Source organism: Cyrtonyx montezumae, unplaced genomic scaffold (assembly GCF_038088225.1).
Source record: "Cyrtonyx montezumae isolate F1298 unplaced genomic scaffold, pur_monq_1.0 scaffold_25, whole genome shotgun sequence".
NCBI classification, from domain to species: Eukaryota; Metazoa; Chordata; class Aves; order Galliformes; family Odontophoridae; genus Cyrtonyx; species Cyrtonyx montezumae.
In genome coordinates, this window is record NW_027071992.1 from 13,566,878 (window position 1) to 13,593,719 (window position 26,842).

General features: G+C 40.2%; 2 protein-coding genes across 2 annotated transcripts in view; both read left to right on the plus strand.

Annotated features, from left to right (window-relative positions):
- NPR3 (natriuretic peptide receptor 3) overlaps positions 1–26,842 on the plus strand; it is a 466,739-nt gene that overhangs the window by 212,397 nt on the left and 227,500 nt on the right. The gene's annotated exons all lie outside the window — the stretch shown is intronic.
- The window catches only part of ADAMTS12 (ADAM metallopeptidase with thrombospondin type 1 motif 12), a 166,011-nt gene that overhangs the window by 2,505 nt on the left and 136,664 nt on the right, over positions 1–26,842 (plus strand). Inside the window, exon 2 of the mRNA XM_065740124.1 lies at positions 2,608–2,969. Within this exon, the coding sequence (XP_065596196.1) occupies positions 2,608–2,969 (362 nt within the window). The remainder of the gene's footprint in view (positions 1–2,607; positions 2,970–26,842) is intronic.

Sequence of the window (26,842 nt, forward strand, 5' to 3'; positions counted from 1 at the left end):
TCTGGAGGGCATACCAGCACTAAGGCTAGTATGTGGCACTAGTATAGGCTCCCTCTATACATTTTTTGCTGGCACTAAATTTTCTGGATGCCTGTAGTGCTTTAATACGAACTAAGAAGGAAGTCTGAGGATGTCAGTGAAGTCTCAGGTGTCAGACTTTGTTCTTCTGAGGTCTGGACTGCACGTGCAAAGTTATTTTCTTAGTTTCCGCTTCCTTTTCATTGTTATTCTTTCCTAGAAGAGCAGAAAGTTATTATCAAAATTGTGTCTCCTATCTTTTATTAAGACTCTTGTCTACAGCTAGAAAATTTGAGTGGTTAGCCATAGTACGGAGCTCAGTAAATTGTTCCAATATTGGTAAGTTTGCCTCTGCTACTAGTGATAATGATTTCTTGCAGAAATACCTTTCACCTCATCTTGTTAAACTTCGTGGTGTAGTAATCTTATTCTCTGTGGTTTTTTGCAGACTTTTTAATAATTCATTTCTGTGGTTATATTGTTGTATGCTATTATTTCAGCATAATTTCACTCTCTAGTGACTTGCATTCAGAAATGAGTATTGAAAGAGTGGGTGCAATAAGTTAGACCTCTCTGCTTTAATAACCCTCTGTCAACAGATGCTTGAGCATTTTTTCTGTTTTTTTCCAGTGATGTCTAAACTGCCCTAATCTCTGCAAGCTAATTGCTATAGTGATGAAATAAGAAACTTCCTTAATAACTTGAAGTCCAAAACCACAGCCTTTGATCTTGAATGAAGTTTAACAGTTGAGGCCCTACAGGTTTCAGGTCAAGTCATCAAGCATAGTCATGCTGTCCAATGATGGCAAACCACTAAGACTTCCTTAGGGGCTTTTATTTGATCATTCCATGAATTGGGCTGAAAAACAGGCAAATGGGAGCTTGATCTTCCAGCACTCTCTAAAACCCTGCCTTTGCTTGCACAGCATAAGACATGGAGGAAAATACCCAGAAATTTTGTAAAAAGATCTGCAGGTAAGATGTGTTTTTTGGGTTTATCTTTTCTTCCTGGTGCCCATTCTTTTTTCACACTGGACTGTGAAGAAGAGAAGGCAACCCCAGTGTAGCTTCAGCTGCTATGCATAACACTGAGGCTGTGTAAACTCCAGACAGGAGTATGTGGATTGAGTTTTCAGCCTCTCATTTCCCAAGGTGCTGATGCAGACAAGGGCAGGGGGCATCTCAGCATTTGTTGTAGGTGTGAGTCTTCCCATTGGTGATACTTTCACCTATGGAGATTGAGAGCCCACTGCTGTGGCTTTTCCTGTGAAGGCACAGAGTCACTGTAGGCTGCTGTACTAAAAAAAATATTTTGCCTATTGTGTAGAAAAGTGATAAGCTCGCTTCAGTAATAAAAGGTGGTTCGGAGACAAGGCCATATTACAATCGTAGTTCTGTTTATGTGCTGAGAAGTTTAGTGTGTATTTTTCTTTTTATTTTGTGTGTGTGCGTATGCAAGTGTGCTTTGTTTTTCCATTGGAAATATTTCAGTGCATGCATTTTGAGTGCACATGGCCTAAGGAAATTCAAGCAGTCATGTCCCATGCTGCAGCTAGTGGGGATAAAGGAGGCAATGAATCCAGACAGATAATCTGTCTAGGCATGATTTAGCCTGTGAAATTTTGAAAGTGCAGCCTGTGGAGAGAGAAGTGTGTCTAGGATTATTTTAGCAGTGCTAGGGAGGAAAAAAGCTCTGAAAGTTTATGGAGTAGGTTAATTAGTTTGTTAATCAGCTTAATTAATGAGATGTGATCACTTCATGAATGAGTGACTGAGAGAGGAGAAATTAAGTAAGACACATCCTCACAATTTTTTTTTTAATGTTCACTCAGTGATTCCTGGGGGTGAAGTCAATTATGCCAGCTGAAGATACTTCTTTTAGGGTGTGAGTTCTTATGATTGTGTTTTGCATAGTTTTATTATTTGCTTGGAACTTTCAAGTTTTACAATAGTAATAATAATTAAAAACAAAACCAAAAAAACCCCAACAACAAAAAAGTCAATGTTACTTTCCTCTGCTAGTTCCTAATTTCTTCTTCTAGATCTTGATAAGATGTTCAGTCTTATCCTGCTTGGCATTCCTTACATGAAATTATATAGTTTCTTCATTCTCCTTAAACTCTTTAAAATTCCGTCCTCTGCCACAGCAACTGCCAGAGTTGATGCTACTGATGTGCTATTCCTGTAGCCTATCAAACCACTTAGTAGTGTTTTATTTTTTCTTCTTAAGATGGCTAGGATTCTGAATGTGTGGGGATCATCTCCTTGATCAGAGTTTTTTGTGATGGGAATGAAAGATGCAGGGTGTTCCTAGCTCTTGTGGGAATGGGAAGAGTCATTTCTTCAAGTGTTGACAAAATACCTAAAAATAAGAATGTTCAGCTTCTTTAGTGAGTGTTACACCGGGAGAATAGAAAGCCTGAATGAGGACTTGATTGCATGTGATCTGTACACTGTCTGCTCTTGTGCAAATATGATGGCCTGATGGACTGCAATCACTTGAGTTTTCATTTAAACCACATGAACTCTGAACAGGATTGCACTTACCTGTTTTTTTGGTTTTTTTTTTTCCCCCCCCATTCTTTTCAGGTCAATTTATCAAGACATTGCAAGAATATGAAGTGGTTGATCCAGCAAGAGTAGATGCAAATGGGCATTTTGTTTCTTTTAATTTACACCATCACATCTCAAACACAAGAAAGAAGAGAGATCTCAACAAAAAAGAGAATGTGGTATATTATAAAATCAACCACAAAGAGAAGGATCTATTTTTCAACTTGACTATCCACATGGGATTTCTTTCCCACAACTACGTAGTAGAGAGGAGATATGGCAACCATAGTCGTGCAAAGATTGCAGTGCATTCAGGAGTTCCTTGCCACTTTATTGGCACAGTATTGCAACCAGGTTCTGGGAGTGGAACAGCAGCAATCAGCACTTGCAATGGATTGGTAAGTGATGTGGCTGTTAATGGGGGTCTGGGCTATTTTTTTTGTCACTGAAACTGAGTGTTCATATATGAATATTTGTGCTTAAAATCTGGATGACCTTATCTAAACCTTTAGTGACACAATTCTCTAGAAGAATCAGTTCAATATTTTATGTGCCATTTCTGAACAAGATACAGTAGGTCAAAAACTGAAGACCCTTGGGGTTTACTTTTGACTAGTTTTTGTTTGTTTGTTTGTTTTTGTTGTTTTTTTTCCTCTGGCACTCTGAACTTTTTGTTATGATTTGAAGCCATTTGAATATCTACTCGTTGTTTTGAACCTGTTAGTAGTTGGAATGTCTTTGCTGTGTACCTCATGCCAGTCTCTGCTTTAGTTTCTTCTAAAAGGAATGTAGCTCAGGTGCACCAAAACTTCCTTACAAACCAAATTAGCAGGTGGTACGTGAGGACAGATGGAACATTTTGCTTCAGAATGGCATTGCAAAATCAAAAACAAATGCTTGGGTAGATGGAACCTTGGCTAGAGCTCTATATTCAAACCTGAATCAAACATAGGCATCCTTCATTCAGAGGATTAATACCAAGTCTGGAACTTGAAGTTTTGTATTACTTGGTGTGCTGTGGCTTGAAGTGAGACAAGTAAGTGGAAACCTTGTTTTTTGTCAATACTGTAATTCAGGTTTCTAGTTCAAGGGGAAGAGGCTGTATTTATCTTGTGGAGGGGAATAGGAGGCAAAGTACTTGGATGTGAAGAAGGCGATGTTTTAGGGAGCTGTGTAAAATGCCACATAGTCTGTGAGAGGCAAAATGCAAAGGGTTCTTAGTGTGTGCAAGCAGAGTGAAGTATTCATGCAGTATGTGCAGCCTCCATGCGCTTTAAAGCCTTGATGATTGTGTGATAAATGACCATAGTTTAAAGTGGTGTCAAAGAGCAGCACGCTGACCCTCTTGACCAATGCATCTCAGTCTGCAATGGGCTAAGGAATAGGGATTCACTCTTAAGCCTGAATTCCTCACCTAAGTGAGTATCTGTAAATTATGTATGTTCTCTGCCAACCTATAGTATCCAAATGAATTCCTTTCTGTTGAGAAGCATGAATCTTCCAGCAGATTTGGAAACTCCATGGGTTTCAAAGTATCCTAGCAATGTATTAAAAGTAACATGAAGATGTATATGGTGTAGATGAACTGTGAAATTTGGGATATCACAAAAATGACAATACTTCTGGTGTATTGCCTGGAGAAGAAGACCATTACTTGCTCAATCCCACCAGGGATGGAGATCAGGAGTCTTGGAAATTTTTCCAAATCTACTTGTGATTTAAGGGTCTCTAACATAAGGGTGGTATGATTATATGATTAGTTTCTTTGGTAAATTTGTCATGTGTTTTGCTGAAATATCTTGGTTAGTCACGATTAGAATGAAGTCTTGGAAATGAAACAATAGAACTTTATTATGCCTTCTGAAGTATTTAGTCCACAATGAGGATTTAAAGAATAAGTTTTTAAATTAAATCGTAAAGTCAGCCTGTTACAAACTTTTTCAGGTTTACTTTGATTTGAAGCTTCTCGAAACAGTTGGCTAGGGGACAGGTCTGGGGATTTTTGACAAACCACCGATATCTGAAAAATGGTCTCAGTTTTTTTTCAAAACTGAAACTTTGAAGATACAGAATCATAAATTAATTAAGATTGCAAGTGGCCTTAGGGGAAAACCACTACATCTTTGATAGGATGATTTATGAAGTTTGAAAGTCACTATTCTGAAGAATTTGCAGTAGGAGTTGGGTTTGAATCTCTTAATACTTGTAAGCGCAAGTAGAGAAACGTAGTTTTTCTTGTCTTTCCCCTGATTCTTCGTAAGAGACCATATCACATGAAAAATAATTTTTTTTTTATCTATGTTGAGAAATTGTCATGATTTTATGACTTTCGTTATTGGTATTCTATATAACAGTATCATGTAGTGCACTGGGAGTCAAATTCCATGTCCAGCCTGGAATTGGACTTGGCAAAGAAGATAAAGGAAAATCAGAAAGGTTTTTTTAAGTATGTCAACAGTAGAAGGAAGACTAGGGAAAATGCGGGTCCCCTACTAACTGAGACAGGTGTTCTGGTAACAGGGGATGCATAGAAGGTGGAGATGCTGAACACTTTCTTTGCTTCTGTCTTCACTGTGGGAACTCCCCCTCAGGACTCCTGGACTGTGGGGGTGAGAGGGTCTGGGGAATGGCAAGCTCCCCTTTGGTGAGGCAGGAGATGGTCCGAGAGCATCTACACAACATCAGTGTATGTAAAACCATGGGCCCTGATGGGATGTATCCATGTGTGTTGAGGGTGTTGGCAGAGTTGACTCCTGAACCACTCTCTATCATCTTTGAGAGGTCCTGGAGAATGGGAGAGATGCCTGAAGGCTGGAAGATAGTCAGTGTTACTCTGGTCTTCAAAAAGGGCAAGAAGGAGGATCCAGGAACTACAGGCAGTCAGCCTCATTTTCGTCTCTGGAAAGGTGATGGAACAGTTTGTTCTGGATGCTGTCTACAGGCAGTTGGAAGCGAGTTATCAGGAGTAGTCAGCATGGGTTCAACAGGGGGAGGTCATGTTTGACCAACCTGGTGGCCTTCTATGAAGTCATTACTGCTGAGTGAATGGGTGAGAGCATTGGATTTAGTCTACCTTGATTTCAGCAAGGCATTTGACACCATCTCCCACAGCACCCAATAACAAAGTTGAGGAGGTGTGGGATAGATGAGCGGATGGTGAGGTGGGTTGAGAACTGGCTGACTGGCAGAGCTCAGAGGGTTGTGATCAGTGATGCAGAGTCCAGTTGGAAGCCTGAACCCAGGGGTCAGTGCTGGGTCTGGTCCTGTTCAACATCTTCATCAGTGACCTTGATGAGGGGACAGAGTCTACCCTCAGCAAATTCGCTGACAATACAAAGGTGGGAGGAATAGCTGACATACTGGAAAGCTGTGCTGACATTCAGTGAGATCTGGACAGGCTGTAGAGCTGGGCAGAAAGGTATCAGCTGAGGTTTAACAAGAGCAAGTGTGGAGTCTTCCTCTCTTCCTTAGGAGGAATAACCTCATGTACCAGTACTGGCTGGGAGATGAGCTACTGGAGAGGAGCTCTGCTGAAAGGGACCTGGGTGTCCTGGTGGATGACAGGCTGGCCGTGAGCCAGCAATGTGCCCTGGTGGCCAAGAAGGCCAATGGGATCCTGGGCTGCATTAAGAAGAGCATTGACAGCAAGTCGAGGGAGGTGATCCTTCTCCTCTACTCTGCCCTGGTGAGGCCTCACCTGGAGTACTGTGTCCAGTTCTGGGCTCCTTGGTACAGAAAATACTGGGATCTTCTTTTAAGAGTTCAGCGGAGGGATACAAAGATGATAAAGGATGTGGAACACCTCCCTTATGCAGAAAGGCTGAGAGACCTGAATTTGTTCAGTCTTGAGAAAAAAAGACTCAGAGGAGATCTGATCCACATCTATAAATATCTAAGGAGCTGGAGGCAAAGGGACAAGGCTGGACTCTTCTCAGCAGTGTGTGGCAATAGAACGAGGGGAAATGGCCACAAACTAAGGCATAGGAAGTTCCACGCAAATGTGTGTGGGAGCTTCTTCCCAGTGCAGTGACGGAGCAGTGGCACAGCTGCACAGAGAGGTGGTGGAGTCTCCTTCTCTGGAGACGTTCCAAACCCGCCTGGACGCCTACCTGTGCAACCTGGGCTAGGGAGCTGCTTTGGCAGGGGGCTGGACTGATGACCTCTAAGAGTTCCCTTCCAGCCCCTACAGTTCTGTGATTCTGTGAGAGTGTCCCAGTTATGTGGACTGCAGAAAAGGAGAAGAACGACATATACCCGAGGACTTTGTGTTCCCGTTTTCCAATAAGAGGGAAAGGTAAAATTGTTTGCAAGTAATAAGTTGTGTCTTTTTTTTTAACTTTTGCTGCTCATCCCTGCAGCATGTGTGTTCCCTAGCCATCTCACCTTCAGTGTTAGAGTAAAGCCTTTGGTTTTTTGACATACTCTCATTTTATTTGATTTATTAGAACAATTCCAATTATGTTGTATTATATTGTGTTATATTGCATTCTGAAATCGTGTTCAGTAAATGAACTTTTCTTCTCAGATTGTTGCTGCTATTTTGTTTTTAGGCCCATCTTCCATCTCCCATCTCCTTACCCTTTCACATTTTCTTCCTTCCCTTTTCCCAGAGAACAGATCCTTGGGTTCCCATGTTCCACTAGTCACAATGAGGCACAAATGACCCAGAAACTATTGTCAGAAGTACAGTCTCATTTTCAGTATGAAAACCTGAGGTTTCTGAGCTGGTTTGTGGTGGCCTACTTCCTCCTGAGCTAATGGGTAAATTTTTTCTGTCCTAGAGGTCTCAGATTTTGCTCTTTAGCACCATACCTATTTCTGCTTTATTATTTTTTTCCTCCTGCTTGGGAAGTACCTTGTTATTCCACTGAAAATACATTTTCTGTTTATTCTTATGAGGAAGGGAGATCTGAGAATAGATAAACACCATAACACATTACTTGAGAGACTTGAAAGCTATCTCATGAGGAGAAATAGTGAATTTGAATACTGTAGGAATTCTGAAACTACTTGATTGATAAGAGTTATATTAAATAGGGCAAGTTGATAGGGTCTCTGGTGTTGAGATGTGATGAACAAGATGGCAAAACTGTGTCTGGAAGGTAGCTGCTTCCCAGGGTGTCATTAGGCAGCAGTAAATGCTGTGTGCATCCTGTGACTTTCATGGGACAGGAGCAGGCTCTGAGTTCAGCTTCTGAGCTTACCACAGCAAGCAGATTTCTGTTTTCTACCTCCCTTTTGCTTTTTATTTGAAACATATTCCTATTTCCATTGGCATTGCTGTTATAAGCGTCACTCATACAATGATCATATAACTTTTTGTAGCATATATCAGAATCAAACTTTCTCTTGAATAAAACACGTGAACAGAACTGAGAAACCATAATTTTCAGTGGAGCTTCTAAGTCATGTTAAGAAGTATGAAGCCCTATCTGGAGATCTGTTTCCAGGCCTGGGTTCCCAGTACAAGAAAGATGCAGAGCTGTTCGAGTGGATGTGGAGGAGAGCCACAAAGATGATTAGAACTCCTCTCTTATGATGAAAGGCTGAGGAAGTTGAGATTGTTTAGCTTTGAGAAGTCCCCAGTGGAACCTCATTGTGATCTTCTAATATATTAAAGAAGCTTACAAGCAGGAGGGGGACCAAAGTTTTACACAGGTAGGTAGTGATAGGACAAGGAGGGATGAATTTAAACTGTAAGAGGAGAGGTTTAAGTTAGATGTTATGAGGAAATTCTTCACGCAGAGGCTGGTGAGACACTGGCACAGGCTGCCCAGAGAAGTTGTAGTGCTTTCTCCCTGGATACATTGAAGGCTGAACTTGATGGATTCCTAGTCCTTCTGATCTAGTGGATGGCAACCGTGCTCATGGCAGGGGTGTTGGAACTAGATGATCTTGGAAGTTCCTTTCAACCCAAGCTGTTCTGTTATTCTATGAACAAATGATTGAGAAATCGAAGTGACACTTTCAAAATGTGTGGATTTTCCACCTGCTTGCTGTCAGTGTGGTGCTTTTTAGCTAGGGAATCATACTTGTGGCACTTGGGAGACAAGCAGATATGAAATTTCTCTGCTACGGGAAAGTTTGCAAGAGGAAGTAAAGGGAGAAAATGTTTTAGTTCTTGTCCCACTGTAGAAATGTCTTAGCATACCATATAGGTAACACTTCTAATAATGCTCTGTTTCCACGATGCCTTTCAGCAAAGTTTTAGAATGAATTTATAATGAATTTTTCCCAACACTAATACCTTACTTCTCAACTGTGTGTTAGACCTTATGTTGCAGTTTAGGTTTGTGTGAGCCTATCACCTCAATGGAATTGGTAGGAACCAAAGCTCAGAAGTAGAATGAATGAATCCTGAGTTTGAACACTGAATCCTACACAAAGGGGGGAAATAAACTTTTCTCTGTTAATCTGTCCTCTTCATTAGGAACAAAGCCTTCTTTTATTCATCAATAGCTCAGTCACTCTTTATAGAATTTTCATTTGACAGCCTTGTGTTGGCTTTGTTTCCTTGATACTTGTTGTCAGTGGACAGTTGCTGTTGGACTTCTGGTAATGTTTTAATCTTCAAAGACTCATTAAACATTATCATGGTAATGAAAGAGCAGTGGAAGAACATTAGCATGGGAATTAAAAATGATTTGTACCTTGTACCTGGTAAGCTCTTGGGCCTTGCGTGGCATTGAATAGGTCAGCAGGTTGCCTCTGTCCTGATGAACTTGTTTACCAGAAGTGCTGCCGTTGTTTGTTGCCCAGGCAACAGCAACACTGTACAAAGTCACGAAGTACTGTTTGCTTATTTATTACTCCTCCTGACTACCCAAAATCAGCACACAGCTTTTTCTTGGCAGTGGTGAGCATGCAAACCAGACCTCTTGGCTACATAAAATTGGGCCACATCTGCTGCTTGTGTTCAGGATTTTAAGAAGATTTTCTCCACCTCAGTTCTTTCTTCTGTGCCCAGCCATGGACAGGACAGTCATCTATGAACTCTTGCTTGATGGCTGTATGATAGCTTTTCTTCATATAGCAGCTGGTGGGAGATGTACCATTTGGGTCCACTCTGTGCAGATTGGTGCATGCCCTGAAGTTTGCAGCAGGTTTTTCATTGTAAAGCAGAATGGTGTTGAGTTCTGTTCAAGTGAAACTGTTCTTATTGCAGTATGGCACCACTACATGAGGCCTGAAAACAAATTCTAGCACTTAACAAGTGCAATCTTTCTTCTTAATCTCATCCAGTCATCAATATCATTTTCTCTTTCAGTCATGCTTCAATTTTGATAAATTCAGCATGACCACTTTCTCCTGCATCCCAGTAGGCTTTTCTGCTTAGTGTGAGATACCTTTTCCAAGCTGAACTGCCTAGACTTTCCGCTCTTATGGATGTAGAAAGTATGCATCCGACTGACAGATTTTGCAAAGTCAGTGTTCTTAGAGAAGGCTGGGAAATAAATAAATCTTTAAAACAGCTAAATAACATTTTGTCTTATAGACAAAACATGTCACTAAATTTGTAACCACTTATACATCTTCCAGTTTGTAAGGTGTGTTCGTTGTGAAGAACATACTTGTTGACCTATTATAGGTAGCTGTATAGCCCTGCAAAACTTCTGTTGGGCAAAATTTGCTTCTTTAGCTCAGATCAATGTCAATGTCTTTCTATTCCACTGTAGTATACTCGTGGCCAATGAAACTATTTCTCTTCAAGGGCAAGTGGATTTTGATAATCACAAGCAGATAAGTGTTTGACAGTACAGAAGTATACTTCAGAAAAGATCACATTTCGCTTCTCCTTAAGCTCTTATGACCATTTGAAATTTGATTCAGCATTGTTCCGTCACATGGAAACTTTCCCATGTATGGCCCCATGGTGTATTTAACCAAAACATGGAGTTTTGGTGGTTGTTATTTTAAGAGGCACCAATGGCGATGGATTGAAACATATTACAGCTGTGCTACTTCATCGAGGAAACTCCATTCTTGGAAAGACTGTCCTTCGAGATTAATACACAAGTATTTTTCCAGGTGTCGTCTCCCATCTTTTCTTGCATCCGTCACTTCTTTGTTTGCTGTTCTTCAGCCCTGTAGTACTTGGTTCTTGTGGTGAAAACTATGGCAGGTGGCCTAATTGTACCTCCTTATTTAGACATCAGTAAAATCTCTGCAGCATCCTTGAAGCCAAAACGTAGGAATGAGGAGTCTTGGAGAATGCCAAGCATGAAAGTGATCTGCCTACCTTTTTTTCCCCAGGGGGTGGGGGTTTCTCTACACCTACATATCATGAAGCTTTCTGAAGTATGAATATTGCTACTTGACTTGTTCAGTAACATGTAAAGAAGGAAAGACCTGTGCAGTAACTCCCTAAATCCCTTTTATATCTACTGTACATTTCTTATCTTGGGCAATAGTGTGGAACATTCTGAAAGCAGAAAAATATCACACAGTAAATCCACTGTTTCTCAGGCAACTGTCCTATGTCATGCTTTGTTTTCCACCCTTCTATGTGTAATAGTAAATATCTGGATATTCTCCTTGCTTGGTTTGTGTGGTGGGTATAAAAAACAAACAAAAAAAAACCCAAACAACAATCGTTAAGTAGGGTATGTTGGGGGTGGTGCTTTATTCTGTTAAACAGATAGGTCATTCAAACTTTCAATAGCATTTACTTCAGTACTTCAACATCCTCCCCTTTCTTTGTGTTCGAAATCCAACTTTTTCCATCTGCCAGCTTCCTTCCCCCCACTCTTTTGTCTGCAGAAATACTCTAATTGACAGGTCAAATGAATCTCAATTGTGATCTCAATACATGAGAATCCAGCTGTGTCAGTGGCTCCTGGTCTTGGCCTTGTCACCTTTGACCAATTTGAAGTTGCTAGCCCGGAAATGGGTTGGCTGCAACTCTTGCAGTGTTGTTACATATCATTGAAACTGTCACTGACTGGTTGGGTTAAAATGCACGTTAGTTACTAGTAACTGGTTTGAATGGAGTACCCAGGATTAGGCTGCCTTACTGCTTCAAGATGTCTATCTTCTGTATTTTCAGAAAAACTTCTTTATTGTAAAATTTTATGAAATTTATTCTCTAACTCTGTGGCTACTTGCTAAGTGATATGGAATATCATTAAAAAACTGAGCTGTCCAATCATGTTTCTGGTTTCCATGAGTCCTTTTAATGAATTGTCTGTGGTTTTGTTTGTTGTTGTTGTTCGTTTCCCCTGAAAGTCTCCACTCATGATTTCAAGTGTGGTGTTCCTAATAAAAAGCTTATAATTCACCTCGGGGAAGCTGTGTATTTGTGATTTCAGAGTACAGATTCTTAACCTAGCAGTAAAAAATATACTTAGCACCTTTTTCAGCTTGATTCTGTAATACTGATGAGGTTTATAAGATGATCTGTTCTTTGTTTCTTCAAGTATCTTTGTAAGTTTTTGGCCAAACTCAGTCTGATTTGAAAAAGAAATAATGAAATAAAATACTAAATTCTTGCAAATTTTGCTGGTAAAGATAGAATCTTTTGATACATGAAATGATTGATAAACATACACTAGCTGACCAGTGAGTCAGCAGAATTATAATTTGCTGCTGAGAATCGTGCAGTGCTACCCATGGCCCAGCTGGCAATGAGGAGAGCTGGGAGATTCAAGAGAGACTGGAGGAAACAGCTTTAAGAGAAGAATTGGAGCATGTGGGAAGCAAATCTATGGAGAAAGCAGGTTTTGATAGTTCTGCTGTCTATGTAATTTTTTTTAATCCATTTACATTATGCTGAAAGGAAGCTTGTGGATTAACAGAATTGTTTTCCTTGGTTGCCATATGAACAGTGTGTTGTACCTGCTGCCCATCACAGCATATGCTTTGTATATAATCAGTGATGATGAGCATAAGGGGAAGAACTCATGCTTTCCTACATACTCAGTGGTGCATATAATGTGACATCAATAAGGATAAATCTATCCAATTGTATGCCCCTTTTTTTCCTATCTGTTTAAGAGAAAAGCAAAAGTACCACGAGAAGCTTGTCTTACTCCTGTTCTGAGCAGATAAACAATGGCAATAAGTTAAGTGGTAAACAGCATTAGGTGTTATAAATAACACAGAAAAATACACTGCTTCCCCAGCTTGCATTTAGAGGGTGGATGACTACTGTTACAGCACAGCTCTATGAGTTCTGCTTCTGTTGGAGATCAGGCCCTGCCTCCTCAGTTTGTCTGCTGCAGCTAAGCAGCTGCAGGCCCTGAGCTGGATCAGTAACAGGGCTATTATATATATATATATATATATATATATATATACATACACACACACACACATATATATATACATATATATATGTATACATATATATAGAATGTGTATTATGTATATATATCTTAGACACACACATAAATATGTATGTAGCTCTGTCACATGCTTTTGTGTTAGGAAGTCTTCAGTGCTGCTGTATTTATTGGCTATTATCAAGTCATGCCTGAGTATATTGGATTTCTCTAGAAGCTGAAGACTTTCCCAACCCATTTTTAAATTGAAAAGTACTCACTAATTTAGGATGGGATAATTATGTGCTTTGCATACAATCTGGCTCCCTACCATGCTCTGGTTAGAGACTGATCTGAAATTGCAAGCTTCAAAAATAACTAATTAAGTAATAATAATAATACTAATCTGGTCATGTTGTCTAAGGAATGGCTATGTTTAAATACATAAATTGTTTTCCAAGTTGCTCTGATGGTGAACAAAAACTCCGTAGTGAAACTGCTAAGGCTTTTGAATGTTTGTAAATCCTAACATTAGACCTACATCTGTTGTATGCTTATACAAATAAATAAATAAATAAATTCATGTTTTAAATATATATGTTTTAAATACTGCTTGATTAGAGCTCAGTTATCTGTTTAATTTGATGCAATATTGATTTGACTAATTTCCTGTTGTAGACCAAATCTCAGTGAGAAGATAGGCATGGGGATAGTCTTTAGGAGTGACATCGTGGTGGTGGTCTGTTATAGACTGCCTAGTCAGGATGAAGAAATAGACGAGGTGTTCTATAAACAACTCGTAGATGTTGCACGATGGCCAGCACTCGTTCTCATGGGGGACTTCAACTTCCCTGACATATGCTGGAAATATAATACTGCGCAGAGGAAGCAGTCCATGTGATTTCTAGAATGTGTGGATGATTGCTTCCTGACACAGCTGGTGCAAGAGCCTACCAGGGGAGATGCCTTGCTAGGCCTACTCTTCACTAACAGGGAAGGACTAGTAGGAGATGTGAAGGTTGGAGATTGTCTTGGCCAGAGTGACCAGGAAATGGTGGAGTTTGCTATTCTTGGTGACGTCAAGAGGGTGACTAGCAAAACTGCTACCTTGGACTTCCGGAGGGCAGACTTTGACCTGTTCAGGGTGCTTGTTGCAAGTGTCCCTTGGGACTTGCTCCTGAGGGGTAAAGGGGTCAAGGAAGCCTGGATGCTCCTCAAGATGGAAATCTTAAAGGCACAGGAGCAGGCTGTCCTGGAGTCCTGTAAGTTGAGCCAGAGGAGAAAAAGACCATTGTGGATGAACTGGGCACTTTTGTTGAGACTCCGAGGGAAAAAGAGAGTCTATGTCCTCTGGAAGATGGGACAGGCTACTTGGGGTGACTACAGAGAACTGGCCAAGATTTACAGGCAGAAAGTTAGAAATGCTAAAGCCCAGCTTGAACTTAGACTGGCTACTGCTGTAAAGGAGAACAGGAAACCCTTTTACAAATATATTAACAGCAAGAGAAAAACTAAGGAAAATTTCTCTCCTTTACTTGATGAGGCAGGGAATGTAACCACAGATGATAAGGAAAATGCTGAGGTTCTCAACGCCTTCTTCACATCTGTCTTTAATAGACAGAACAGTTGTCCACAGGGTACTTGCCCTGACCTGGAAGTCCGGGACGGGGCACATAATGCACCCCCTGTGATCCAAGCAGAGACGGTCAGAGATCTTCTCCTCCATCTGAACTGCCACAAGTCCATGGGACCAGATGGGATCCACCCAAGGGTGCTGAGGGAGCTGACAGAGGTGATTGCTGAGCCACTTTCTGCCATCTATCAGCATTCCTGGTTACCTGGAGAGGTCCCACAAGATTGGAGGCTTGCCGATGTGACTCCCATCTACAAGAAAGGCCGTAAGGAAGACCCGGGGAACTACAGGCCTGTCAGCCTGACCTCGGTATCAGGGAAAGTTATGGAGCAGATGATATTGAAGGAAATCACACAACACATGCATGGCAACCAGGGGATCAGACCCAGCCAGCACGGGTTCACCAAGGGCAGGTCGTGCTTGTCCAACCTCATCTCCTTCTATGACTGGGTGACCAGACAGGTAGATGAGGGAAAGGCTGTTGATGTAGTCTACCTGGACTTCAGCAAGGCCTTCGACACGGTCTCCCACAGTATTCTCCTGAGGAAACTGGCAGCCCGTGGTGTGGACAGGTTCACTCTTCTCTGGGTGGAGAACTGGCTGGAGGGCCATGCCCAGAGGGTAGTGGTTAATGGAGTTAAGTCCAGCTGGCGTCCTGTTACGAGTGGTGTCCCCCAAGGGTCAGTATTGGGGCCCATCTTGTTTAATATCTTTATTGATGACCTAGACGAGGGAATTAAGTGTACCCTCAGTAAGTTTGCAGATGACACCAAGTTGGGAGGATGTGTCAAACTGCCTGAGGGTAGGGAGGCCCTTCAGAGGGATTTGGATAGGCTGAACAGCTGGGCTGAGCTCAATGGGATGAGGTTCAATAAGACCAAGTGCCCAGGTCCTGCACTTTGGCCACAATAACCCCATGCAATGCTATAGGCTTGGGGCAGAATGGCTTGAAGAATGTAGAGATGAAAAGGACCTGGGGGTGTTGGTTGATGCTCGGCTTAACATGAGCCGGCAGTGTGCCCAGGTGGCCAAGAAGGCCAACAGCATCCTGGCCTGTATTAGAAATAGTGTAGCCAGCAGGAGCAGGGAGGTGATCATCCCCCTGTACTCAGCTCTGGTACGGCCGCACCTCGAGTACTGTGTTCAGTTTTGGGCCCCTCACTACAAGAAGGACATTGAGGCCCTGGAGCGTGTTCAGAGAAGGGCAGCAAAACTGGTGAGGGGTCTGGAGCACAAGTCTTATGAGGAGCGGCTGAGGGAGCTGGGATTGTTTAGTCTGGAGAAGAGGAGGCTCAGAGGAGACCTTATTGCACTCTATCACTTCCTGAAGGGAGGTTATGGTGAGGAGGGGGTGGGCCTCTTCTCCCTGAAAAATAATGACAGGACAAGAGGGAATGGACACAAGTTGCACCGGGGAAGATTTAGATTAGACCTGAGGAAACATTTTTTTTTTGAAAGAGTGGTCAGGCACTGGAATGGCCTGCCTAGGGAGGTGGTTGAGGCACCATCCCTAGCGCTGTTCAAGAAGTGTTTAGATGAGGTGCTAAGGGATTTGATTTAGTAGTTGGGTAGGGATAGTGATAGGAGGAAGGTTGGACTAGATGGTCTTGTAGGTCCTTTCCAACCTTATGAACCTATGAACCTATGAGACTGTTGGTAGAGCAAAGAAGGGTCTCTTTCCCCCAGCATCCTCTATTCAACAATGTTTGCAAGTAAATATCTGGGGAAGAGTAAGATTAGTGTAGTAGGACATCTCCATCATGTTCATCTTTGCTTCTGTTTTCACCTTTCATCAGGCTTCTTGATACAGTATTTCTTGCATGTTTTCTTTGTCAAATCTGTTACCAGGTTCACCTTTCAGATACTTTCTTGGGCTACCCTGAACACTTAAAAATGATTTAGATGTAATCTTTGTTTCTACCAAACTTTCTGTCAGCTTCTTTTTAATGCTTTCTGAGATTACTGTCTTAGAGGAGAGAATGAACAATCAAACGCTGATTATAGCGTCTGAGATGGTTTTATTCAGCAGCGTAGTATATTCTGTGTTACCTTTTTGTTTTCAGGTGATTCTGAATACCTGATACTTCCATTTTGGTAGCTGTTAAGCTGCTGCATGCAAGCAGCTTTTGCTTTGTAGGTGTCAGCTCATGTTCCTGTTTCTCCAGAGCAGCAGGCAGGTCAGAGCTCATCTCTTACTATGCAAAGATGAAATTGTTTCTCTGCAGCCTTCTCCCCTTTGCCATGCCATAATGTACCAATTCTCATCAATCTGTGAATTCTTACGTTCGTGCTCTGCCTTCTTGGTGAATTGTCAAGAATGTTTGCTGCCTCACAGGCAGAGCTATATTTGCAACTTGTTAACTATAGCTGTAAGAGTATTCAGAGACTAAAATGTGTGTTATTGCTTGTCTTTGTATAGATTGTGTTTCTGAACTCAACTTGTCAGAGATTTTGTTATAGATTTCTTTCCAGTGTGCAGTACCCTATGACAGGAGACAGTTAAGTGAAAAGGAAAGGCAAGATAAAACTATATTGTATCCTGTGTAACAGACTCTTGATTTTTAATCCAAAATGTAAATGCAAGGAAAGTTGTCATGAAGAAAGAGATCTGTCTTTGGTTCCTTTGCAACATCATTACATGGCCATAGCTCTGGAGTTTAATGGAAAATAATAGTACAAGCAGACATTTTTCTTCATTCTTGTTACCTGTGGTTTATGCCTTCATTTTCTATTCCCTCAAATATTCACTGAGTTTGAGTTTATTAAAGAAATGAATCAAGATCTAGCCAGGTCCACTGTCTTTATGATTAGATCAGATCAAGAAAAAATAGTGGATTAGCTATTACGGGACAAAGCTTGTTTGCTTTTGGAAAAAACAATTTCTAAATAATTCATTTTCCTCTTGCAGCATCTCCTTTTTTAGAAATTACCATGCTTCTGCATTTGCAAGAGGAAACATAAATAATCTGTATTACTATAAGAACCCACCAAGAGGATTTGTGAAGCTGAAATAACCTTGGAGGTAGTATTTAACTGCTACTGAACTCTGTTACGCTGCAGTTCGTGGGTACTGCTTGAGAGAAGTCTGCCAAAAAATTAGACTATTTGTAAATACTTTTATTTACTTTAGATAACTACATGTAATATGTAGAGTTTTGTCACTGAACCAAGTGTGGCATTTTTTCCCCATTCTGCTTTTCCTGCATCCCACATCATATAACTACAAGTGGAAATTTAGTTAGGTCTAAAATTAATTTTTTCTATTTAGAATTTTGACTCTTGGTATGCACTCTTGGATACCTTCCTAAATAAAAGCTAACAAACCCATAACATTTTGGACTTATGAAATAGTATTGGAAAAATTTCCCAGCTTGTTCATTACATTCTTTTAGATGGTTTGAATCTGTACTTTTTTAGATGGTAGGAGATGAAAAGTGACAGAAAAAATCCACAGCTTTAAAGTCCTTGGCATTCAGAAATTTAACAACAAACAGTTGTTCTCAACTCATAACTTTCATTAACTAGTCCCTGAACAGGTGCCTGTTACTTTTGCGCTGGATATAAGGACAGACAGAAGTGTTTTCTTTGAACTATATTTCCATCATGGAAATATGGAAGATCCACCTTATTTCTGTCTCCAGTATGGAAGAACAAATTGTATTCCAGTGGTCTCAAGCAAGTATTTCTACTGACTTTGATGTTTATAGTGCTACATTGCTGCTTACAGTTTGTACAACTGCATGTAGTTCCAAAAATTTTTACATTTTTGTTTTCCCCTCAGGTCCTTCAAATGGGAGAAAACTTGTATAGGCAGTTCTTTACAGAATTGTCACTTGCAGGTGATTATGTATTTTAACACACTAGAAGTTCTCAGTCTTACATCATAGCTGCCCCTAGATATGCTAGTAAACGGTGCTGAAAGGCAGCATTCTTGTTTTGCTGTCCAGGTACTGGAGGGACTGTGTCTTGAGATCTTAATAGCATATATGGAAGCTGCAGACATAAAAATGTTTAAATTTACATTCAGTTTGAAGCTGTTAACTTCACAGCAATCTCAGTACTGTGACTACTCTGACCCTGCACAACTCTCCCAAATGTAGGCAGTTAAACGAAGAAGGAACATTGATAAAAGTACTTGGTGGGAATATACCATCCTTCACTGCTCCTTTGTGTCTCATGTCACAGCGTGAAGTTTTTTTTGTTCAGGACACAGATGTAATACTAGGCTGTAAGGTTTGGGATAATGACATTAAGTTGGGTATGGAAAAAGCAGCTGAGGAGCTGGTATGGAAGCCAGAGGGTATGCAAGCACCTGCAGACATCACACAGCTGGTTCTTGGAGTGCACTCGTGCATGAGAGGACTGCGGTTTTTTTTTTTCATAATGTGATTTTTTTTTTTTTGCTTTTTTTTTGTATGCCCTTTCTGTAGCACAATTGCCATAGAAAAGAAGCACATCTGAAGGAGTGCAGTATGTTGACAAATGGCTGACAAACTAACTGGGGTTTGGTATAATGTGAAGCAGAATGTAGAATAAAACCAATGAAACCCATCAGTATGCCTCACAGAGGATGCGGGATAAAAAAACATTTGGATATCTCTGTGATGCGTAGGTTTCTGGTGTGTTGTCCCTTCAGGAAAGGGAAAATCTAATGTCTTGGATGAGAAGAGCTCCAAACTGAATTCAAAAACATTCATAGTGAACTGTGCCTCCTGATACCTGGAGGAGATATTATTTATGTAGTACCCGTTTATCATTGCAAATAAAGTGATAGTGGCTTCAATTCTTAGTCAATGACTTCGTACTTAAGTGCCTTATTCAAAGGAGAAACACATGAATGAAATAAAACTGTTCCTTGTAGCATCACTGAAATGTTTGCTTCCCCTCCTGCCTTGTCAGCTGTGCAGTATGGTACATTTTACCAGCTGCCAGAGTAAAATTACCCATGTGTTTGCTATATTTCATCTGCACTGTGATCTAGCGAAGTTTCTTTGTCCAATTTAACTATTATTATGACAGCTGTCAGTGACAACTTCTTTCATCTGTGGTCATATACTGTCAAGGGAAATTACCACTATATTTTGTACAAACAGGTATTAAGTATGTAATGTTTGCCCTTCTCAGTCTTTATGCTGTGTTAAAGCACACAAAGCAAACAGGAAGAAGAAACTGTGCTTGTCTTAATGAGGCATTGTAATTTCATATACATGTATTTTATTTTTGAATAGGAAACAATTCTACATTTCTGCATCTGTCATATTACTGCTTCTTTTTTTCCACAGTGGGCTGTCGATTGCCATTCTGTTAGGTTAAAAAACATTTTTGTACTGTGCTAATTAAGGTAATAAAGTATTAGATCTAATACTGGAACTCTTTAGATCTGTTAGAATTACATGCAGTAATTTGTAGCTGTGATCTTGGGCTGCATCTTGCAGCCCTAATTCTTGTTTCTGTAAATCTGGCCTATTATGGGTGCATATAATTTTCAAAAGGGAAAGTGCTTGTTAGTGATGAAGACTCTAAAGGAAGTAGAGGGATAAGATACGTAAGAGGTATGGAGATTTGTTTAACAGGTTTTTTTGGAAGCTCAAGACAAATGACAATTCGTAAGTATTGTTGTCTTATGTGAAAGAAATAAAGCTACTAGAAATAAAGATTTAGAATAAAAATAAGTGAACAGAAAACCAATTTTTTTCTTGTACATGCAATGATTGTTGGTAAGGGAAGGAATGAAAATCAGCTTTTGCAAGATAACAGAAAAAATGGTTCTAAGCAAAAATTGTCTTGAGAAAAACTTGTTAAAGGTGCAAAAATTGAGAGCTTTTTCAAAGTTTTCAGAATCAGGAAGTATAACTATGATTTTTCTCTAAAAGTGTGTGTGTGGCTGAGAGTAAAAGAAATGGTTGGAGAAGATAAGGCTGCAACAGAGAAGCTTTATTACTTAATGAAAAATGTTATATCAGTAGCTGTGAGGCAAGGTCTGTCACTTAAATTGACTTTACAAAATGGGTAAACGTGAGATAATTTGGATGGGCAAATAGATCAAATGAGTGAAAGTGAAGAAAAAATTTACTTCCAATTGATGAGAGTGTGGTCTTCAATTCAGGAAGCTCCTATATAGAAGACTGCAAGAATATCTGGAGGTCAGGGATTGTGTCATTTTATCCTTGCACAGTTCTTAAAGCCAGTCTGTAAAATCATGTTTGTCTGAAGGGATCTGTGCTATAAGCCATGTCTAGCTGTGCATAAGGTATTTACCAGCTTTCCATCACCTCAGAGTATTGTTGCTGTATATCTTTTTGGTAATCTAGAAGCCCTCATCTTCAATATTGAGTTGTGCATGGTGTAGAAGACAGCACCTGGCTGCCATGAGATCTGAAGATTTCTTTTGAAAACAAAGTCTCACTCTGTCTTCCATGTGACAGTTTGGATGTCTTTTTTTGCTCTTGATCTTCTAAGAACCTCAGATTTTTATCTGTTTTACAGCCTTGGCCATGTCTATAATGATAACAGAGTATTTGAACTGCACTGTCTACACATTTTACAAGCAGCCTTCTTCATTTTCCTAATAGCTCACAGCTATGAGGGAAAACTGTGTTTCTTCCCTAAGAGATTTTTAAATTGTCCATTTAGAGTTCCCCACTACTTGCTGACAGCTTTTGATATGTCTTTATGTAGTTCAGTTAAAATAAATCCTGGTAGACAGTATTTGACAAAAAATGACAGGAATATGTAATGTTTCTTGCATGAGAGCACATAGAAAAAGCTACTGTCATTTCTTCTAAGTAGGATCACAGTCCCAACAGCCAGAATAAGTTCAGTACATGTTTCTCCTCACACAGAGAAGTGCATGGTTCTTTTACTGCAAGCAAAGCCTCAGAGAGAACATGCCACTTGTTTATCCAATTAAGTGTTCTCTATCAACTGAGGAAATAAATTTCACTTAGCTTTGGAGAAGCGTTCAGAAGCGTGAGAATTGTAGTACTTCAGCAGAAAGATACCAAGGAGAGTGATAAAACTTAAACATCCATTATCACTCCTAGAGGAAATCCAAATCTAAGGAGGGAATGAAGCTGGATGGAGAGTGTAAATTAGCTGTGACTAACTACAAAGCCCCTGCCTGTGTTAATTATTATTGTCAGCCAAGAAAAGAGCTGAAAGTGTATTGAGAGACTAAACACACTGACTTACACAGGAGAACTTTGACGCCCTCAAATTTGTGTTGTAGTAGTGCTCTGATTTGTGTTGTAGTAGTGCTCTGAGTTGCTTTGCTTTTCATTAGAAGGGAATGTGATCATAGAAGGGGATGTGATGTGCTGTCTTTTTGGCTATTCTTTAGGGAAGATGGCAGAGCAGACTTTGACATAATTCTTTCATGTTACTTGTGTGAGTGTTGCTCTATATGGTGCTTGTTCCAATTAAATTGATTATCATCACACTTCTCAAGGAACAAATACTGTAAGGATCTTGAATGTCAAATATTTTAATATGTAAACCAATCTCCCTGTTTATGTTCAGCTTACTTATGGAGACCAAGGTTAGCAAAACTGAGTTGATTTTTTCACTGTTGGACAAGTGTTCTGTTTCTTCTCTCTTCTGAAAAGTTTCTGTTCTTTGAAGTTTCCTGAGTCTGTATTCTGGGGCTGCTTTTATTTATTTATTTTTCTTACCACTTCTGGAACAAAATTGAAGTTTACCTGAGTCCCAAAGTTGGAAGATCTCATCAGTACAGAGATTGACTGGGATGTTCTTTTGCTAAGATAGATAGTGTCTGAATTTAAGTTCCAGGGAGGAAAATTCAAGTGTCATACTCTAGAATGTCTAATCATAAATTTGAAAAATAACAGGAGTTTGTGTTCAAAAAATATTCTTTGATTGGAAGTAAAGACCAAGAATTAAATACACTGATGCCAATGTAGCTTCTCTTCTAGCATGATGTTACCTTGAGAAAGGTCATACATAATTTTAAGATTGATCTGAGATTAGAAAAATAGAGGAAAAATATGTTTAAAGTTTTATTTAGAACAGACATCACTGTTTTAAAAAAGCAGAGGAAGAATGAGTAGAGAGTATCATATTCTACTTTACTGTTTTCTAGGTGTCTGCATTTGGCAGTTCTTGGAAATGGTAGGGTGATAAATGTTGATCTGAGCCAGTCCTGCTGGCTAGCAATTCTTATGCTAGATTTAGTTTATATGATGGATAACTGGCAACTGGATCTGCTGATTCAGGGAGTCCTTTCAAGCTTTGTTTCTAGCAAAGCTAGGGTATTGGTTTGGGTGCTCAGAGAAGAATGTTTTGTGAGGATTTACAGACTCTTCTTGGAACAACCAGGCTGGCATTCCTGGGAAGATCTGGAAAACGGAGTAAACAAGCTTTGAACTTACTGCTTAATAAATTAGTTGACTGTAGAAAATGATTTAGGCATAGTTGAACTAATGAGGGTGGGATTTCAAGAAGGCAAGACACATCCTGTTATCACTTCTCTGATATCTGATGATATACATCTTATTTCCTTCACAAGTGATCTTCATTCACTTCATTTTTATCATTTTTTTAAGGCTGTGGAAGCCAAAGTGAGTATAATTCTCTAGAGCACGGTATGACTGCAATTGGCATGAGTCCAGGTAATGGAACTTATATAAATAAATAAAACCAGCACCTTTCCAAAATACAACTCAAAATAATTCTGAACAAAGAGACACACCTTGTGTTAGCTAAATTAACATACTCAAAGTTTAAAAGCAAGGGGACGGGAGAGAGAAAAGATAAAGGAGAGAAAGAAGATAAAGGAGAAAGAAAAAAAAAAAAGGAGGGGGGAAGGGAGGAAAAGGAGCAATGTTGTTTATGTAAGTTATTACAGAGAAGATCTTGGCAGCCATAAAGTTCATAAAGTTGTCTGGGATCTGTTATACACCCTGCAATGCCTCAGTTTCTATGTATATGTTGAAAGGAGATAGAGCCCAGAACTGTTCATCCAGGGCTTGTGACAGGGAGCACTTAGCAGCAGTATTCATGAGGAGAATCTGCTCGTGAGTGGCTTTCTTTGGGAACAGAGTTAATTAGAGAGAACGCAGCAAAACCTTAGAAACTGCTTAAATCTTTTAAAACACTAGCAAAATAACCAAAAGGCACTCACTCTGCTTTCCATTAGAGTTGTAGCATAATTCTCTGACACTTTCAACCACAGGCAACAAGATATGGATACCAAGCATTGCTTTTTTTGGCGCCTGGCAGAACACTGGCCTCTCTCTGGGTGGTTCTGGCAGAGAACATTCTTGGTGAAAAGCAGTTTCTCTACTGATTACTAGGGATAGCAAGGGAAAGTGATACACATCCTGAAAACAGGCTTTATATGAGAGCATCTCTGATCTCATTGTATCTACTCAAATATTACCCTGTTCTGGTCAGACTTCTGCTCAACTTCTCTGCTTTTGGAGACCCAAAGTGTCCAGTGCACAGAAACAGGAGAGAACATCTCAGTACTTTGGCATTTGAAGGGTGCAATGCTCATTGCAGTATGTGTGTTAGCATTTATTGCAGTAAAATGGAGGAGCTCCAGAGTATGAGCTCCAGAGAAAACTTACAGAGATTTTTATCACTGCTTTCATTATCTTGTTCTGAAATTAACCTGCCCTACTACCAACTGACACAAATACACTTCACACATGTCCTCTGTGTCGTGCAGCTTCTGGGGAGCAGTGATTGTGTGGTGCACTCTGCTGTGCAGTCAGCGTCACACAAAGGCAGTGTATGTGTGTATCAGTATTCTGGACATGCTGAAATAGGCATGCTTAAAAATGAAGAATGAGAATGAAGAATCAGCTTTTTTTCCTCTCCTTGTCACATTTTCATTCAAAAGTATACTCTCAGAACTGAGAGTGGAGAGTGCCTGGATTGTTCAAGGAGGAAGCGCTAATGAAGTCTGTGGTAATTTTACTTAAGAATACCAAGCAAGAAGAATTTTTTCTTTTAGTCCAGTCACACTGTACTGACTGTAGTGTTCTGTATCCATTAGCAATGTGCATTAGAATATGTGATGCCTAAAGCGAATTAAGATCTGTCTTCACATAACTTTGCCATAACTTTTTTTGTCTCTACTTGGGTGACATAGAGATGCTAAGTAGCTTAGCAAGTGCAGTCCTGTAGCTCAGTGCCAACTTCACTGGGTGTGACTGTCATCTGCCATACACTGCTGTCTGTGGTACAACTCAGCCCTTGTTTGGTTCATTGCTTGCTCTGACTTCTGTTACTCCATCTGACCACTGCTTGCAGCTGGGACTGACTGCTTGTGTGGCCACTCCAGATTGAAAACCAGGAAGTTTTGGAGGCAAGTCAAGACGTCCTTCCATCAGTCATCCTTCTTCTCTTCAACAAAGTGCTGAGGTGCAGAGGAGCCCTTGTGTGGTATTAGAAGTGTTTGGTTGTCAGAGAAAGCTTATTGAGAGCAGAAGTCTCATATACAGCAGGAGTGTTACTCTAAATATGGCCTCCAAATGTTGTAAAGAAAAAGGCTTGAATTACTGCCTATCATCCTTTGTTGGTATCTCCCAGCGAGATATCCTTGCTTGTCTGCAAGAGCAGAGTAACCCTAGATGCTGCCCAGAATACCCTGAAACTCACTGACATTTTGTCGAAAAGGCTTAACAGCACTGTGGCTTTTTGTAGTATCACGTGTCTTTTTGGTGTTGGTTTCATGAAGGATTCAAATTCTGTGCTTTCTATTGCTGAAACAAGATGTCTCTTACACTATTTCATTATGTGATCACAGTACACTGGAGTTACAGACAGATAAACCTGGGCATCCTGTACTTGCACGGTAAATTCTGTAACATGAGTCACATTAACTTTCTGAGTTTACAGAATTACTTTCTGAAGAGTTTTCCAGGGCTGTAAAGACTCTTGGGGATACCTTTCACTTTAAGAAGTTCCTGGGAAAGTATGTCTGTCAGTAAACTATTTAGTTTCTGGCTGGGATTCTGTTATGTATGGCTTGTATTGTGGTTAGTCAGACAGCATACATGCTGCTGATTCTGTAGTCTCTACTTTATTTTTATTATTTATTTGTTTGCTTTTTTGTTTATTTTAATGTGAATCTGTGCTCCAGGGACCGTGCTAAGAAACGAGGGAGTAAAGCTGATGCTGATGACAAGAAATTCTATTTGTTTTGCTCTGTGAGTGTTGGGCAACATCACAAAAAATACGCTTGTAGTGCTTCCAGATCTGTCTTGTGCAGAAGGCTGAGACAAAGACCATCTCTGCTTTCCTGTATTGCTAAAACATCAAAGAATGAAAAGTGCTATCTCTGTTTTCTGCAGTAACATGAACTTAATGGCTGCCTTGTAATGCAGTTCTTCATTTTCTATTATGCATCATTAGAGCAAAGATTTACCCAGAAGGGTAGTTTCATGCTGTTGTTATTGTAGGAAAAGAGACAGTAGTCCCTGTTGATTTACTCAGTCCTTTCTTGTCATTAACTGTGACAGATTTCCCCCCACCATATGCAAAGTGGGTGGAACAGCTCATACTAGAAGCCAGAAGGGATGCTGGGCTCAGAGACGTGAATGGAGTTGTGATAGTTACAGCAGAGTAAGCAGGTACAGCAGATGTCCACAATTACTGAAGACCTTGCTACTTCTTTGCTTCTATGAACAGAAGCCAGTCTTGAGTCAAATCAACCTTAGACGTTCTGTCTTGCATAACAGCCCAGCTAGCTTCCCTGCCTACTCCATTGATGTTGTCTTCTCTGCTCTCAGGATCTTCCAGGAAATGTGTTCCCCTTCTGATGTCCCCTATCTTGTTAACCACTATTCCAGATGATCAAATATATTGTGAAGTTATTTAAAATGGAAAGCTGTGAAATACAAATTACAAGTAATGCTTAAATGCATAGTATTTGCATTTGCACATGACTAGCTCTGTAGAAAGGCTAGTTAAGCAGTAGTACAGCAGCAGCTTGGCATAGTGTCTCTAGGGGGATTTGGAGTATGAGAACAGCAGAGATGTTTGTCAGAAGAAAAACAACACATCCTGAGCCATAAAAGCTCATAAGGATATTTGCAAAAGGCAGTCACAGATAAGGAACAAATTCTGCTCTTGCTGCTTGTTATGAGTAGCTCCTGCTTCAAAGTTCATAAAGGGAGTGTATGCTCATTTTCTTATTTTTCTAGTGCAATACCCAATGTAAGAAATAGAGAAGTTTCGTGGCATGTCTGTACTTTTGGCAGACTTCTAGAGAAGCTGCAATTCTCACTTGCTGGCCAGCATCCCTTACACCCCAGAGCTGTTCAGATAACAGGATCTGATGGGAAGCCAGGTTGTCACGCTCCAATGTAAAGGAGTGAGACGAGGTTCTTTGATTATGTGTACACCTGGAGTG